This window comes from Papio anubis, chromosome 7 (assembly GCF_008728515.1).
Source record: "Papio anubis isolate 15944 chromosome 7, Panubis1.0, whole genome shotgun sequence".
Taxonomy (NCBI): Eukaryota; Metazoa; Chordata; class Mammalia; order Primates; family Cercopithecidae; genus Papio; species Papio anubis.
Window position 1 is genome coordinate 143,676,605 of NC_044982.1, and position 14,610 is coordinate 143,691,214.

Sequence of the window (14,610 nt, forward strand, 5' to 3'; positions counted from 1 at the left end):
AGAATAACAGTTTCCATGTATTCAGAACCTACCAGGTATGTGACAAGCACTTTTAATAATATTATCTTAATCCTTGAAACACAACTTTGCAAAATATTACTGTATTGAAAATCAATAAATTGATACTGAGTGGGGTTAAATAAGTTACCAATATATTAAAATGTACAATAAAGAAAGTAGTCCGTACAGGACTAAACATAGCCATAGAAATCCACAGAAAGGCCTACTTAGTATGAGATAAACATGGCATTTCAAAGTAATGCCATAGAAAGTATTTAATAAATAGTAAAAAATGAAAAAGATGGACTATTTAATCAATGGCACTTAATATCTCCACTGAAAAATATAAATGACCTAATTAAAATAGAAAAACATACTTTCTTTTTTTTGAGACAGGATCTTACTTTGTTGCCCAGGCTGCAGTGCAATGTCATGATCACAGCTTGCTGCAGTCTCAAGCTTCCAGACTCATGCGATCCTCCCACTTCCACCTCCTCTGTAGCAGGGACCACAGGCAGGTACACAATGCCCGGCTAATTTTATATAAAAAATTTTTTGTAGAGATGAGGTCTCACCATGTTGCCCAGGCTGGTCTCAAACTCCTGGGCTCAAATGATCCACCAGCCTGAGCTGGGATTACAGGAGTGAGCCACTCTGCCGGGCCAGATTTTCAGTTTTACTCCAGGATCCTGACCTTAATTTGCGCCCCATTCAAACCATCCTCCAGACTGACCTTTAACTAGCTGTGAGTAAAATTACTGACCCACTGGCTACAAAGTTAACCGATGGAAATTAAAAAGCAACTAAGCAATCATAATCTTCACACATTTAAAAAATTTTTTGTTCCTTGCCTAAAACACTGCTACCAACAATAGCATGCCATGTCAAATCCAACCTTTCTGGACTGGTTTTGGTCTGGGACAGAAGGCAACAAACACTGGGATAAGATCCACATTAGTAATGCTTCATCAATATTAGAGCAGGGCCAGAAGCAAGTATCCTGTCTCCCAGGGAACTTTTTTCACGCTCCCACCTACTCCCCCAAAAGGGAACTCAGAATAATAAAAATATTTGTTACTGTTTATTATGCACTTACCATGAGCCAGGCACTGTGGTATCTTAGTTATTTTGTTTAAATCCTCACAACAACCCATGAGGTATTATTATCCCCATTTTATATAAGAATAAATTGAGATTTAAACGCTCCCCCACCAGCCGTAAATCATAAGGCATCCAAATCACAAATTTTGCTCCATTCTGTTTCTTCTTGAATTACTTTTTTGATGTGGTCTTTGCAAAACAAGCAGTATTTTTGACATAACATCTAAATTTTAGGAACTTGTCATTAAATAAATTTGTTTCTATAGTGCTATGTATTTTTCAAAGTCTTTCAACTTTTTTTTTTTTTTCTATTTGCCCCTCAATCAACCCTGAGATACCTCACAAAGCAGTACTTAATCTCATTTTAGGGGTGAGGATCCAATGATCCAGCAGGCATAGGTGAGCCCTTCTTCTAATCCCTGCAGAAGCAATTCTCAAACTCCTCAAATGTTTCATCCGATCTAACCACCTTACACTAAACTGACAACTCTGCCACCAACTTTACAGAGAAAACAGAAGGCATCAGGTGTAAATTCCTTCTTTTTCTCTCTGCCCTACCTCACACCTGAGCTTATGATTATCCATAATCTTTTTTTTTTTTTTTTTTTACCTCGTCAGGAGTCACAGACAAAGGATTCATTCTTCTATCCCCACAACTAATACATGCCCAGGATCCCATTTCTATCTATTCCAAGTTACTCTACCAGTGAGTTATCTTCTCCTTTTTCTGTTCCTTCAACCTCTCCCTCTCCACTGGCTGATGTCCCTCACAGGACCAACATGCATGTGCAGTACTTGCTTCCACCTGAAAACAGAACAAAAGACTCTCTTATCCCACATTCTTCTGTAGCCACTGCCCTGACCCTTTCTTCCTTCTGAGTTAAGCTCCTCGAAAGTATAATAATTTAGACTGGATACCTCCTTTAACTTAACTCCTAGTCACTGAAACATGGATTCTGCCCTCATTGCCTCACAGAAACTGCTCTCCCTAAGGTCATTAATGAGTCTTTCAACACCAAATCTACATGCCACTTTTCAATTACCAAATCTTTATCCTGATCCAAACCTTTTCTTTCTTACTTCATTTTATTCCACAAGAAAACATTGGAAAATATGAAACTTTTTCTTGACTCCAGTATCCAAATCTGCTGGACTCCAAAACTCATGCTCTTAACCATTATGCAGTACCCTCTGTAGTTAACCATAAAGTTATCTGATCTCCTTTTCTATTTCAGCCAGTCAGTCACCAAATCCCAGTGAACAAATGATAAATTTCCTAAATGTCTCTGGAAGTGGTTTCCTATGGATGACTCCCAGACACCCAATTTAGAAACTTTATGATTATTTTGAAGTCCAATCTGGATTTACTCCTTAAAAACAAAGCTCAGAACATATCACAGGGAACAATTACCCCTCTCTTCAGTGACTCCCCTTTCTGGGGACATATTCAACACTACTTTAAAATCCACAGAATTCTTCAAGTGGAAGGGGGTGTGATGAGAAAGAGAGGCTGAGTGGCTTATTCACTGTCAGTCTAACACAGGACGGGGAATCAACAGTCTAATATCTGTGGGGAGACGTTTTCTTTTTAAGTGTCTATAGATTATTTGTAAAGGTCGGTTTCTTCAGTTTGCACCCTGGCCTTAGTGACTTCAGATTTAAATGGGTTCTCTTTTGCAACTGTGAGAGCATTAAATAAATCAGCAACTATTAGCACCCAAGGAAGCTAACTAATCCTCGCCCACAGAAGGTCCGTGGTGCCGACCCTTCTTAGCTCCTACCAGATCCTTCCTTAGCGGTCCAAGGAAGCCAGGTCGTCAGTCCCCACAGACTCACCTCTTAGAGATTTCTCAACTACGAGGACTTAGGCAAGGTTTCCCTTCTGACTGAAAGGCTTGTAGAAACGTGACAACCCGCCTTCTCTAACACACATTTCTGAGGCAAACGGAACGCAGGACAATCAAAGAAAGGTCAGCCGCAAGCGAACTTAGCACTGGCTACACCCTCCTCAATTCTGGTTGGCGAGATGCGCTCTTCCCGGAAGTGACGCACAAGCGCCGGCGGAAGGGGAAGTCCAGGAGCATGGGTGATTTTTCTCCCTACTGAGGTGCATGAGGGGTGTACTATGCTAACCAAGGGGAGGCTCACAACCGTGACAGACTGCCATTCCTGATCTTTTCTGGCTATGGGCCCCCGGAACCGCGAACGTCGGGCAGGCGCGGTACAGAGCACCAACGACAGCAGCGCCCTCAGCAAGCGTTCCCTGGCCGCGCGCGGGTACGTGCAGGACCCCTTTGCCGCGTTGCTGGTTCCGGGCGCGGCGCGCCGCGCACCGCTCATTCACCGAGGCTACTACATCCGCGCACGCGCCGTGAGGCACTGCGTGCGCGCCTTCTTGGAGCAGACTGGCGCGCTCCACGCCGCGCGTCGCGCGCAGATCTTGTCTCTAGGCGCCGGCTTCGACTCGCTCTATTTTCGCTTGAAAACTGCGGGCCGCCTGGCCCGGGCTGCAGTCTGGGAGGTGGATTTTCCGAACGTGGCGCGGCGCAAAGCAGAGAGGATTGGAGAGACGCCAGAGCTGTGCGCGTTAACCGGGCCTTTCCAGCGTGGGGAGCCAGCGTCAGCGCTGTGCTTTGAGAGCGCAGACTACTGCATCCTGGGCCTGGACCTGCGGCAGCTCCAGCGAGTGGACGAGGCCCTGGGCGCCGCGGGGCTCGACGCAGCCTCACCCACTCTGCTCCTGGCCGAGGCGGTGCTGACCTACCTCGAGACGGAGAGTGCCGCAGCCCTCATCGCCTGGGCAGCGCAGCGTTTTCCTAATGCCCTTTTCGTGGTCTATGAGCAGATGAGGCCTCAAGACGCCTTTGGCCAGTTCATGCTGCAACATTTTCGGCAGCTAAACTCCCCTCTGCATGGCCTGGAGCGCTTTCCTGACGTGGAGGCGCAGCGGCGCCGCTTCCTTCAAGCTGGCTGGACTGCGTGTGGTGCCGTGGACATGAATGAATTCTATCGCTGCTTTCTCCCCGCAGAAGAGCGCCGGCGGGTGGAAAATATTGAACCCTTTGACGAATTTGAGGAGTGGCATCTGAAGTGCGCCCATTATTTCATTCTGGCAGCTTCTAGGGGAGACATCCTCTCCCACACCCTAGTGTTTCCATCTTCAGAAGCATTTCCTCGCCTAAATCCTGCTTCGCCTTCGGGGGTATTCCCTGCCAGTGTAGTCAGTAGCGAGGGCCAGGTCCCAAATCTGAAGAGATACGGCCACGCCTCTGTCCTCTTGAGCCCGGACGTAATTCTCAGTGCAGGAGGATTTGGAGAGCAGGAGGGGCGGCACTGCCGAGTGAGCCAGTTTCACTTGCTCTCAAGAGATGGTGACTCGGAATGGAAAGGCAGCCAAATAGGCGATTGTGGGACTGGAGTTCATTGGGATGGACGCCTTTATCACACCATGACAAGACTCTCAGAGAGTCGGGTTCTGGTTCTGGGAGGGAGACTGTCCCCAGTAAGTCCAGCCTTAGGGGTTCTCCAGCTTCATTTTTGTAATAGTGAGGATAATAACACTCAGGACCTGAAAGTGACAATAACAAAGGCCGGCCCAAAGAACGATTCCACTTTGTCTTGTTGGCGGCATTCAACAACAGAAGTGTCCTATCAGAATCAGGAATATTTGTTTGTGTATGGGGGTCGAAGTGTGGTGGAACCTGTACTAAGTGACTGGCATTTCCTACATGTAGAGACAATGGCTTGGGTCAGGATCCCAGTGGAGGGAGAAGTGCCTGAAGCCCGGCATTCTCACAGTGCCTGCACTTGGCAAGGGGGAGCCCTTATTGCTGGAGGTCTCGGGGCTTCTGAGGAGCCATTGAACTCTGTGCTCTTTCTGAGACCAACCTCTTGTGGATTCCTCTGGGAGTCAATAGATATCCAGCCTCCCATTACCCCAAGGTACTCCCACACAGCTCATGTGCTCAATGGAAAGCTGTTACTGGTTGGAGGGGTCTGGATTCATTCCTCCTCATTTCCTGGAGTGACTGTTATCAATTTGACTACAGGATTGAGCTCTGAGTATGCGATTGACACAACCTATGTACCATGGCCATTAATGTTACACAACCATACGAGTATCCTCCTTCCTGAAGAGCAACAGCTTCTGCTCCTTGGAGGTGGTGGGAACTGCTTTTCCTTTGGTACCTACTTCAACCCCCATACAGTCACATTAGACCTTTCTTCCTTAAGTGCTGGGCAGGAAAGACTGGACTCATATTCAGGACCCACGAAAGTAGACAATAAAGTTTTCCACAAATAGGACAACCCTGTAGCTATAGGACCCTGTAGCTATAGATATTGCCACTCCTCCCTTCCCCATCCTTTTTTCCCCTTAGCACTATTCAGTGCTAAAAGTGAAAAAGGTTGGTAAAATACCTACAAACAATCATTACAGAAAACAGCTGAAGACAGTGGCCATGCAGTCCGAGAGTAGTATTTGTCTTCCTCTAATTTTCTAACATAAGTTTATTTATTGAGTTACAGTGGTCTTTAGTAAAATAAAAAAATGTCCCAATCCCAGGCCTTGTGATTTGAGATGGTACCTTAGGAAAAGTTTCATTCAGATCCTTGGTTGAATATAGTTGAAGGAGCATAGTATTGACCTAATTCTTCATGTAGGAAACCTGAAATGAACACAGTCACAGTTTGATTAAAACATTGTCCTGTTTATTGCAACAGAAAACTTGAATAGTTTTAACAACAGGAAACACTTGTAGGGCTTTCTTTAACAACATACTTTTTAAATGTTTTGCTATTGGTTCCATATTTATGTAGATTTATAAGTGCCAATAAAGCAAATGTTTGATGCCTCAATTCATTTTGCACGGGCCATAATGTTTTGTTCCAGGTATACTCTCCACCTTTCACTGTTCTGTGCTCCAAGAGGCTGACCTTTATGGACTATATCAAGGAGCTCTCTTTACTTTTTGATTGAATTCCACCAGTCAGAGGCACCAGAGGGGAACGGGGGCAAGAAGAAGAGTGAGTTGGTATTTATTCACAATTCCTCCCCTGCTGGTTTGCAAGTTGGCAGTGGCAGCATTCTTCTGTCAGAGGCTACGGCTTCTGTCATGTAATCCTTTCCTGTAAGATAGAGTTCTAATTCTGCATCACCCCAGGTTTCAGTAAATGTTCGTTTACTTCACCTCTTCAGGCCTAGGAGTTGTGATGGCTCTTTGCTAGACCTGAACTGTACTGTCCAATGTAGCTATTAGCAACATGTGACTATTTAAACAAATTAATAAATTCAGTGGCCTAGTCACATTAGCCACATTTTAAGTGCTTAATAACTACGTGTGGCTTTGGCTACTGTATTAGACAATGTAGATGTAGAACATTTCATCGTTACAGAAATTTCTGCTGGACACTGCTGACTGGATATCTTGACTTGGTTTCCCTTAATCCTACTCAGCTCCTTATAGTTAGCATCCCATTAAACTCAATTACCCCTTTTAAATGGGAATCTGTTGCCTAGTGAGCCATGTGAGATCAATGAAATAGCTATTCGTCCTTAAAATTTGAGCCTTAATTTGTCATCTAAATTATGCAGACCTTGTGAAATTTACACCTCAAAAAATGTAGTGGCTTTGGTGGTACTAAGTGTATCACTTTAGTATTTCTTCTCTTAGTCCTAGAAACCTTAGTAGTTTTCATTCTACAAGTGCCTAAATGATTATTATGAACCATCATTGATAACAAATTGCATACTTTATTTCTATTAGCTTTGCATGTAAATGGATGTGAAAGGTGATTAATATAAAAACCAAGGAGCAAACACAAACCTAAGTGTATGGAGAGGACAATGTTGGCTCTGTTAGATGAAGGCTCCCCGGGGCAGACCAGCTGAATAAGGGTTGTGGTCTAGGCTGGGCATGGTGGCTCACGCCTGTAATTCCAGCACTTTGGGAGGCCAAGGCAGAAGGATCACTTGAAGCCAGGAGTTTAAGACCAGTCTGGGCAACAAAGTCAGATCCCCATCTCTACAAAAAAAATAAGTGGGCACGGTGGTGTGTGCTTGTAGTCTCGGGTACTCTGGAGGCTGAGGCGGTAATGAGCTGTGATTGTGCCACTGCACTCCCGCCTGGATGACAAGAGTGAGACCCTGTCTCTTGAAAAAAAAAGTTGTTGTCTAACTTGAGCTTTTCTGAGACTTTGTAAGAGCCATTTCTAGGGAAAACATTGGCTATAGCTATGACTGAGTCCTGGGAAACAGAGCTTATTACAGCTGGGAAGGCATCTGGCCAGGCGATCAGTGGGCCAGATAGTAGAAAACTGGCAGGGAATATGATCAGCAGGAGAAAATGGCTGTTCTGTATTTCCTGTTTCTAAGTTTACTACAGCACACCCCAGCTTTCAGGAGCAGATAAAAGCAGAACACTGTGATGAGGCCAGGTGCAGTGGCACACACCTTAATCCCAGCACTTTGAGAGGCCAAGGCTGGCAAACCGCTTGAGCTCAGGAGTTGGCGACCAGCCTGGCCAATATGGTGAAACTGTCTCTACCAAAAAAAAAAAAAAATATATATATATATATTAAAAAATTGTTTTTATGTGTGTATATACACGCACATATATACATATACACAAAGATTAGCCAGGGATGGTGGCGCATGCCTGTAGTCCCAGCTACTCAGGGGTGCTGAGGGGGAAGGATTACTTGAGCCTGGGAGGTTGAGCCGAGATCATGCCACTGCACTCCAGCTTGGGTGGCAGAGTGAGACCCTGTCTCTGATAATAACAACACTGTAATGAAAGGAGTGTTCTCAGCTATGTAGTAGAGTATACCAGAATTCAAACCTAGATCTAACTCCAAAGCCCAGGTTACACCTTCCACTATGATGCTGCTTACATCATGCCATCAGCCATTATTTCATTGCTTTTGTGGGGAAAAAAGGGGAGGAGGGAGGTCATCTAGAGAATGTGGACGTGTGCCAGACCTAAATGAGGAGTTCTGTAGTGCCTGTTCTCTTGAGCACTGCCCAGTAGGGCGCCTTATGAGTAACAGGGCTTATTCTCCCGAGAGAAATTACCCATATTTCCTACAAGTGATTACCAGATTAAGCATGCCCTCCACCTCTAACTGAGCATCATGCTCAGTTAAGGAATTATTCATCTCTTGACCTCTACTCATTAGAGCACTTAGAAGTATTGTCAGCAATATTTACCCTGTGCCTTTGGAGCAGCACTCAGTATAAACTAGTGCTGAATCACAGTTTCATTAACAGTAATCTGCACAGTTGGAGATGTGAGCCAGATTGAGAACTAAAGCTGGGTAATAATTTTTGCTTCTCCATTTCACTTTTGAAGTTTTTGTTCTAAAATTCTGATATGGAGCTCTGGAGTAGTTATGAGAGTTAATAAACAGGTCTCTTCCTCTTTTAGGGGTTACTTCTAGACCAGATAAACTACTTAAGGAAGGAAAATAATTTCTTATTTTGAATCTCCACTCTGGGTCAGGGTTTCAAAAATAGTTTATCATAATAGTGAACATGAAAACAGGTTAAGAACAACTGTTGGAGGATATGTTCTTCAAAGGCCAGTGCTGTTGCTTCTTTTTGTACTTTCTGAGTTTTAAAACTGAATACCCATTTTTTGTCTTTCTAGAGCTTTAAGTCTTCTTAATGATCTTTGGGAGATGGTATGTATCCAGCATGTTCCAGGACCCAGGTATTTTCTTGGTCTTTTTCAGTGATCTCAGACCTTGAAGTCCTAGCTTATTCCATATGTATTTTGTGATCCCAAATCCCAAGCAGCCCATGCTTACCCTGGGACTTGTGCCACATGACATCTCCTGGAAAACAGCCTTGAATGACAGCCCCAAATGGAACCAACCGCTTTCTTCCTGTGCAAAAGAAGCCTGTGCTCTTTGAAGAGTTTTGGTGAATTAAAGAACTAGTTAATAAGGTGGGGTATTTTTTTGTTTGTTTTGGTTTGGTTTGGTTTTTTTTGAGACAGAGTCTTGCTCTGTCACCCAGTCTGGAGTGCAGTGGCTCAATCTTGGCTCACTGCAACCTCCACCTCCTGGGTTCAAGTGATTCTCCTGCCTCAGCTTCCGGAGTAGCTGGAATTACAGGTGCGCACTACCACACCCGGCTAATTTTTTTGTATTTGTAGTAGAGATGGGGTTTCACCATGTTGGTCGGGCTGGTATCCAACTCCTGACCTCAAGTGATCCGCCCACCTCGGCCTCCCATAGTGCTGAGATTATAGGCATGAGCCACCATGCCCGGCCTAGGTGGGTTTTTAATCGTAAGGACCATCCAGTAATGTCTAGTTTGACTTTAAGACTAAGCCTTTTAACTTCAGTAATGAATAAGGGGGTGTAAAATAGCATTAAACCGGCGAGTTAGGTCGTGTAACTTGGCTAATCACATTAGACTTGATGTTTAAAGAGAGAAGGAGACTGTGTAGAGCAGGAATTATGAAATTTATAATCAGCTTTAGAGTAGGCTGAGAGTTCCTTGGATGTCAATAATTACAAGTAAACAAGAGTTCTGTCATCCCACAGTTTAGTTACAAGACTGCTTACTTACCTGTCTTGGACATTGATAGAAGGCACTTGATTGGGAAGGGGCAGTTCCTTGACTGAGGGAAGGAATTGTGTCTGGTTCACTGTTCTATCCCCAATATAGTAGATGCTTAACAAATACTTGTTGGATAGAGGTCCACTCATGTACTCAAATAAATTATATTTGAATATTACTATAGTTCTTATCATGCACAAACAGATGTCAATAACTCCTGTAATTATTGTATGTGTGTGGGGTGGGGGTGGTAAGCATTAAAATTTTAAAGAACCCACAGTTTAAGAGTCTTTGGAAATAAATTAAACTTTTCTGACCCGGGCAAAGGTGGTAGAGTTTCTGGTGTCATTTCTATCTTTATGGAATAAACCTGAAGCTTCTCCCTGATTGCAATTTTCAGCTGATCCTCATCCTCTTTTGCTCAATAATGACCGTATTCTTTGGAGATTAAATGAGTTAACTTTGCAGAAGGCTAATCTGAAGGAGTAGGAACATGCAATTAAATGTACTTGTGAGCACATATACACAGGATCTTCCTAGGATGTTGTGATGGTTCACTGGGCATGACTTTGTGTGTAACTCTCAAAGGAAGTTTAATAGAGGAAGAGGAAAGACCTTGCCCTAATTTTTATGTGAAAAGTCATTTGCCACCTAATTGTCAGACTAAGATAGGAAATAAATTGAAATAATAATGGCTTTTAGGATATTATATAGCATTCCGCTTTTCTCATTCCCCAGCCCTTGTCCACATTTTTAGGCTTTCCATTAGAGCCCCAGCCTCTGATTCATATTTAGATGTATTGCTTCAGAAAAAGTTAGCAAGGCTGATCTTTCTTGTTTATCGATTCATCAGCAATATTTAAGGAAAATAAATGTTGCCATTCCCTTTCCTCCCTCCAAAAAGACCTTAGTTTAAAAAGTAGAGTCTAGGCTCCAATTCACTGAATTTACATTTGGACAGTTGAGTCCAGTCAGCAAGAATTTTTTTTTTTTTGAGATGGAGTCTCACTTTGTCACCAGGCTGGAGTGTAGTGGTGCAATCTCAGCTTACTGCAGTCTCAGCCTCCTGGGTTCAAGCGATTCTCCTGCCTCAGCCTCCTGAGTAGCTGGGATTACAGGCACGTGCCACCACGCCCAGCTAATTTTTGTATTTTTAGTAAAGACGGGGTTTCACCATGTTGTCCAGGATGGTCTCGATCTCTTGACCTCGTGATCTGCCTGCCTCAGCGTCCCAAAGTGCTGGGATTACAGGCGTGAGCCATTGCGCCTGGCCTAGTCAACAATAGTTTTATGTTCAGTGCATAACATATAAATACTCAAAAATATTTATCACATGAATGTATGGATGACTGATTTAAGCTAAAATCAGTAATAAATGAGTAGTAAATTGTAATGCTGAAATCAGAGATTACCACCAGAAAATCAAAATATAGCTTAATGTCATAATTAAAAATAGTTTGATATTGATGTCACAATAAATAAATGAATCAAAGGAATAAAGAATTAAAAACAGACTGTATGATAAGGTGACATTTCAAATCAATGAGGAAAGGTGGACTATTTAGTATATGGTCTGGGGTGACCTGTATTTGTGAAAATGATGTTAGCACCCTAGTTCTCACAAATCACAAGCTTAAATTCCAAAGGGATTAAAGACGAGACACAAATTTTTAAATAGCACACACACAACCTAAATTGGATGAGCATTAGAACAAGTATAAAAGAATATGATTACAACCTTGGTAGGAAAGTGTCCTTAAAGAACGCAGAAACACAAAATGAATAGAGGGAAAAAGCCAATAAATTTAACTACGTAGGCATTTAAAACTTCTGGACAGCAAGAAAATGCATTAAAATGTTAAAATATTAGTGGTCAACTAATATTTTAGTTTGTAATTCATCTCTTCCTTAGACAAATAGCTCACAAGGTGTCCCTCCCTTCTCCAGAGTCATCATGCCCTAGAGAGATTTTGGTTTTTCTTTTTCAATCAGTACCTGAATTAAGATGCACGGAACTCATCCCTCAATTTCTCAATATTAGCTTCTGAGATATATTAAGAATGGGAAATCTGAGTAATGGAAGATGGAGCTTTCAATCAGATACTCATTCCTTCATCCATTCAGCATTTAATGGTTCTAAGCAGATACATCAGCAAACCAAATAATCCATTGTGGAATTTACAACCTAGCAGAAGGAGACAAGAGATTAAACTATCAGGATAATAAATACAGTACATAATAAATACACTATGTAAGTAAGAAGGACTTGGAAAAAAGTTAAGTAGGATCAGGAGGATCAGGAGTGCATGGGGGTGCAGGTAGTGGTTTACAGTACTAACTAGGGCAGATAGGGTCTCTCTCACCGAGAGGTGAAACTTTAGCAAAGACTTGAGGATGCAAAAGAATTAGCTAAGTAGATTACTGGGGAAAAAATGTTTCAGACAGAGGAAATAGCCAGAGCAAAGCTCCTAATGCTACTCATTAAGAACTTTGGCTTTTCATCTAGTGAAAAAGGGAGTTGTACAGGGCTCTGGATTATATCGTTTGGCTTACTTTTTTTTTTTTTTTTAAATAGACCTTATCTTTTAAAGCAGTTTAAGGTTCACAGCAAAACTGAGAGAAAGGCACAGAGATCTCCCATATAAAGCCTGCCCCCACCTATGGATAGCTTCCCCTATATCAACACCCCTATCTACCTGATGAACTTACGCCACACATCATTACCCCCACAGTTTACATTAGGGTTTGCTCTTGGAGTGGTACGTTCAATGGGTTTGGACAAGTGTATAATGGTATGCATCCGCATGTATTATAGTATCACACAGAATAATTTTGCTGTCCTAAAAATCCTCTCCAGTTCTATCTCCCCACCAGATGCCCCATCACCACGCATTTTTTTTTTTTGAGACAGAGTCTCGCTTCTGTCAGCCGGGCCGAGTGTGGCCCCATCTCTCTACTGCAAGTCTCAGCCTCCGGTTTACCATTCTCCCGCCTCAGCTTGAGTGAGCTGGGACCACAGGCGCCCACCACCCGCCCAGCTAGCTTTGTATTTTTTTGTAGAGACGTAATTTCACTGTGTTAGCCAGGGATGGTCTCGACCTCCTGACCTCGTGATCCGCCTGCCTCTGCCTCCCAAAGTGCTGGGACACAGGTTTGAGCCACCCCAAGCCTCGCCCTTTTTTTTTTACTGTCTTCATAATTTTGACTTTTCCAGAATGTGATATGGTTGAAATCATACAGCCTTTTCAGATTGGCTTCTTTCACTTTGACTTACTTTTTTTTTTTTTTTTTGAAATGGAGTTTTCTCCTCTTGTTGCCCAGGCCAGAAAGTGCAATGGTGTCAATCTCGCTCACTGTATCCTCCTACTTCTGGGTTCAAGCTGCATTCACCTTGCCTCAGCTCCTAGTAGCTGGGATTGGCGGCTGCCCCACCACCACACCCAGCTAATTTTTTTGTATTTTTTAGTAGAGATGGGGTTTCTCCATATTGGCCAGGATGGTCTTGATCTCCTGATCTCATGATCCACCCACCTTGGCCTCCTAAAGTTCTGGGATTACAGGCGTGAGCCACTGCAGCTGGCCTGTATTTTTAGTAGAGATGGGATTTCACCATATTGGCCAGGCTGATCTTGAACTCCTGACCTTGTGATCTGCCCACCTCGGCCTCCTAAAGTGCCGGGATTACAGGCGTGAGCCACTGTGCCTGGACCACACTTTGACTTACATTTCTAAAGGGTCCCTCTAGTGAGGAGATTTGGTTGTAGGAGTTCAAGAGTCAAAGCAGGGAGACTTGCTGGAAGGTTTGCAGTAATCAAAATGAGAGATGATGTGAATTCAGCTGGAGATTGTGAGAAATGATAAGATTTGGAGGCTCTTCTGAAGGTAGATCCAACAGAATATCCTAATGGACTGGATATGGAGTGTGATAGAGATGAGAGAAGGATGGGATCCAAGACCTGAGACCTCGGTAACTGGAAGGTTGGAGTTGCCATCACCTGAGATGGGAGAGGCTCCCTGTGGCACAGAGTTTTAGGGGGAGTTTAGGAGTTCAGGTTGGATATGTTGACGTTGGGATGTCGGTTAGATAGCGAAATGAAGATCTACTGACTCAAATATTTATTTTATAACCTTCTTCCTCACCCTCTACATTCACCCACTTTTTTCTTTTTCTTCTTCTGTGAATATCCAGACCCAACACAGGAATGGGACTAGCAAATAAAAATGGTTAAATTGGAAACACAAATTGTAGCTGAGGAATAGGAGCAAATCCCCCATGAGATGGCCCAAGCCTGGCTGGTCCTGGCTTCCAAAGCTGCTTTCATTCAGACCCATTGTCCCTTTTCTCTTTTTCATGACTTTTCTTTCTTTCTATGTTAATATTTATTACACTGTGTAATTCTTTATTAGCAGTGTTTTCAGAAAGCTAGAATCGGATAATCCTCATCTCATAAGCCTATCCCCTGAAACGCCTCCTCATGCCACCTCCCCTTACTTGGCATCCTAGTTGCTGGTACTATACCCAGTTCCCAAAGTACGTGATGCTGTTTCATCCATTCTTTTACTCACAGTGTTCTTCCTGTCTGGACTGTCTGGATTCTTAATATTGCTTCTCCTATCCCACTTCCAAGCCATCCCAACCTTGTTCATGCAATTCTTATTTGATTTTCAAAGCTTATTTTTGGGGCCTGGAAACAGTGGCTTGTGCTTATAATTCTAGCACTTTGGGAGCACGACGAGGTAGGTTCCCTTGAGCTCAGAAGTTTGAGACCAGCCTGGGCAACATAGGGAGACCCCCGTCTCTACAAAGAATAAAAAAATTAGCCAAGAGCTGTGGTGCCTGCCTGTAGTCCCAGCTACTTGGGAGGATCCCTTGAGCCCTGGAGGTCAAGGCTACAGTGAGCTGTGATGGCACCACTGCACTCCAGCCTGGGCAACAGAGCAAG

At 43.4% G+C, this 14,610-nt stretch overlaps 2 protein-coding genes across 5 annotated transcripts in view; one reads left to right on the forward strand and one right to left on the reverse strand.

Moving 5' to 3' along the window:
- The window catches only part of ADAL (adenosine deaminase like), a 33,697-nt gene extending 30,540 nt beyond the window's left edge, over positions 1 to 3,157 (reverse strand). For 2 of the 4 annotated variants that reach the window (XM_021940264.2, XM_009210020.4), the window contains exons 1-2: positions 2,938 to 3,157; positions 1,806 to 1,906 (exon numbers count right to left, since the gene is read on the reverse strand). The gene's annotated coding sequence lies outside the window, so the exon portion shown is untranslated. The other 2 variants (XM_009210019.4, XM_021940263.2) reach the window with 2 other exon arrangements.
- Positions 3,087 to 5,958, forward strand: LCMT2 (leucine carboxyl methyltransferase 2). The gene has a single exon (XM_003900855.4). It carries the CDS (start codon positions 3,287 to 3,289, stop codon positions 5,402 to 5,404), a length of 2,118 nt encoding a protein of 705 aa, XP_003900904.2. The 5' UTR covers positions 3,087 to 3,286; the 3' UTR covers positions 5,405 to 5,958.
- The last annotated feature ends 8,652 nt before the right edge of the window (positions 5,959 to 14,610 follow it).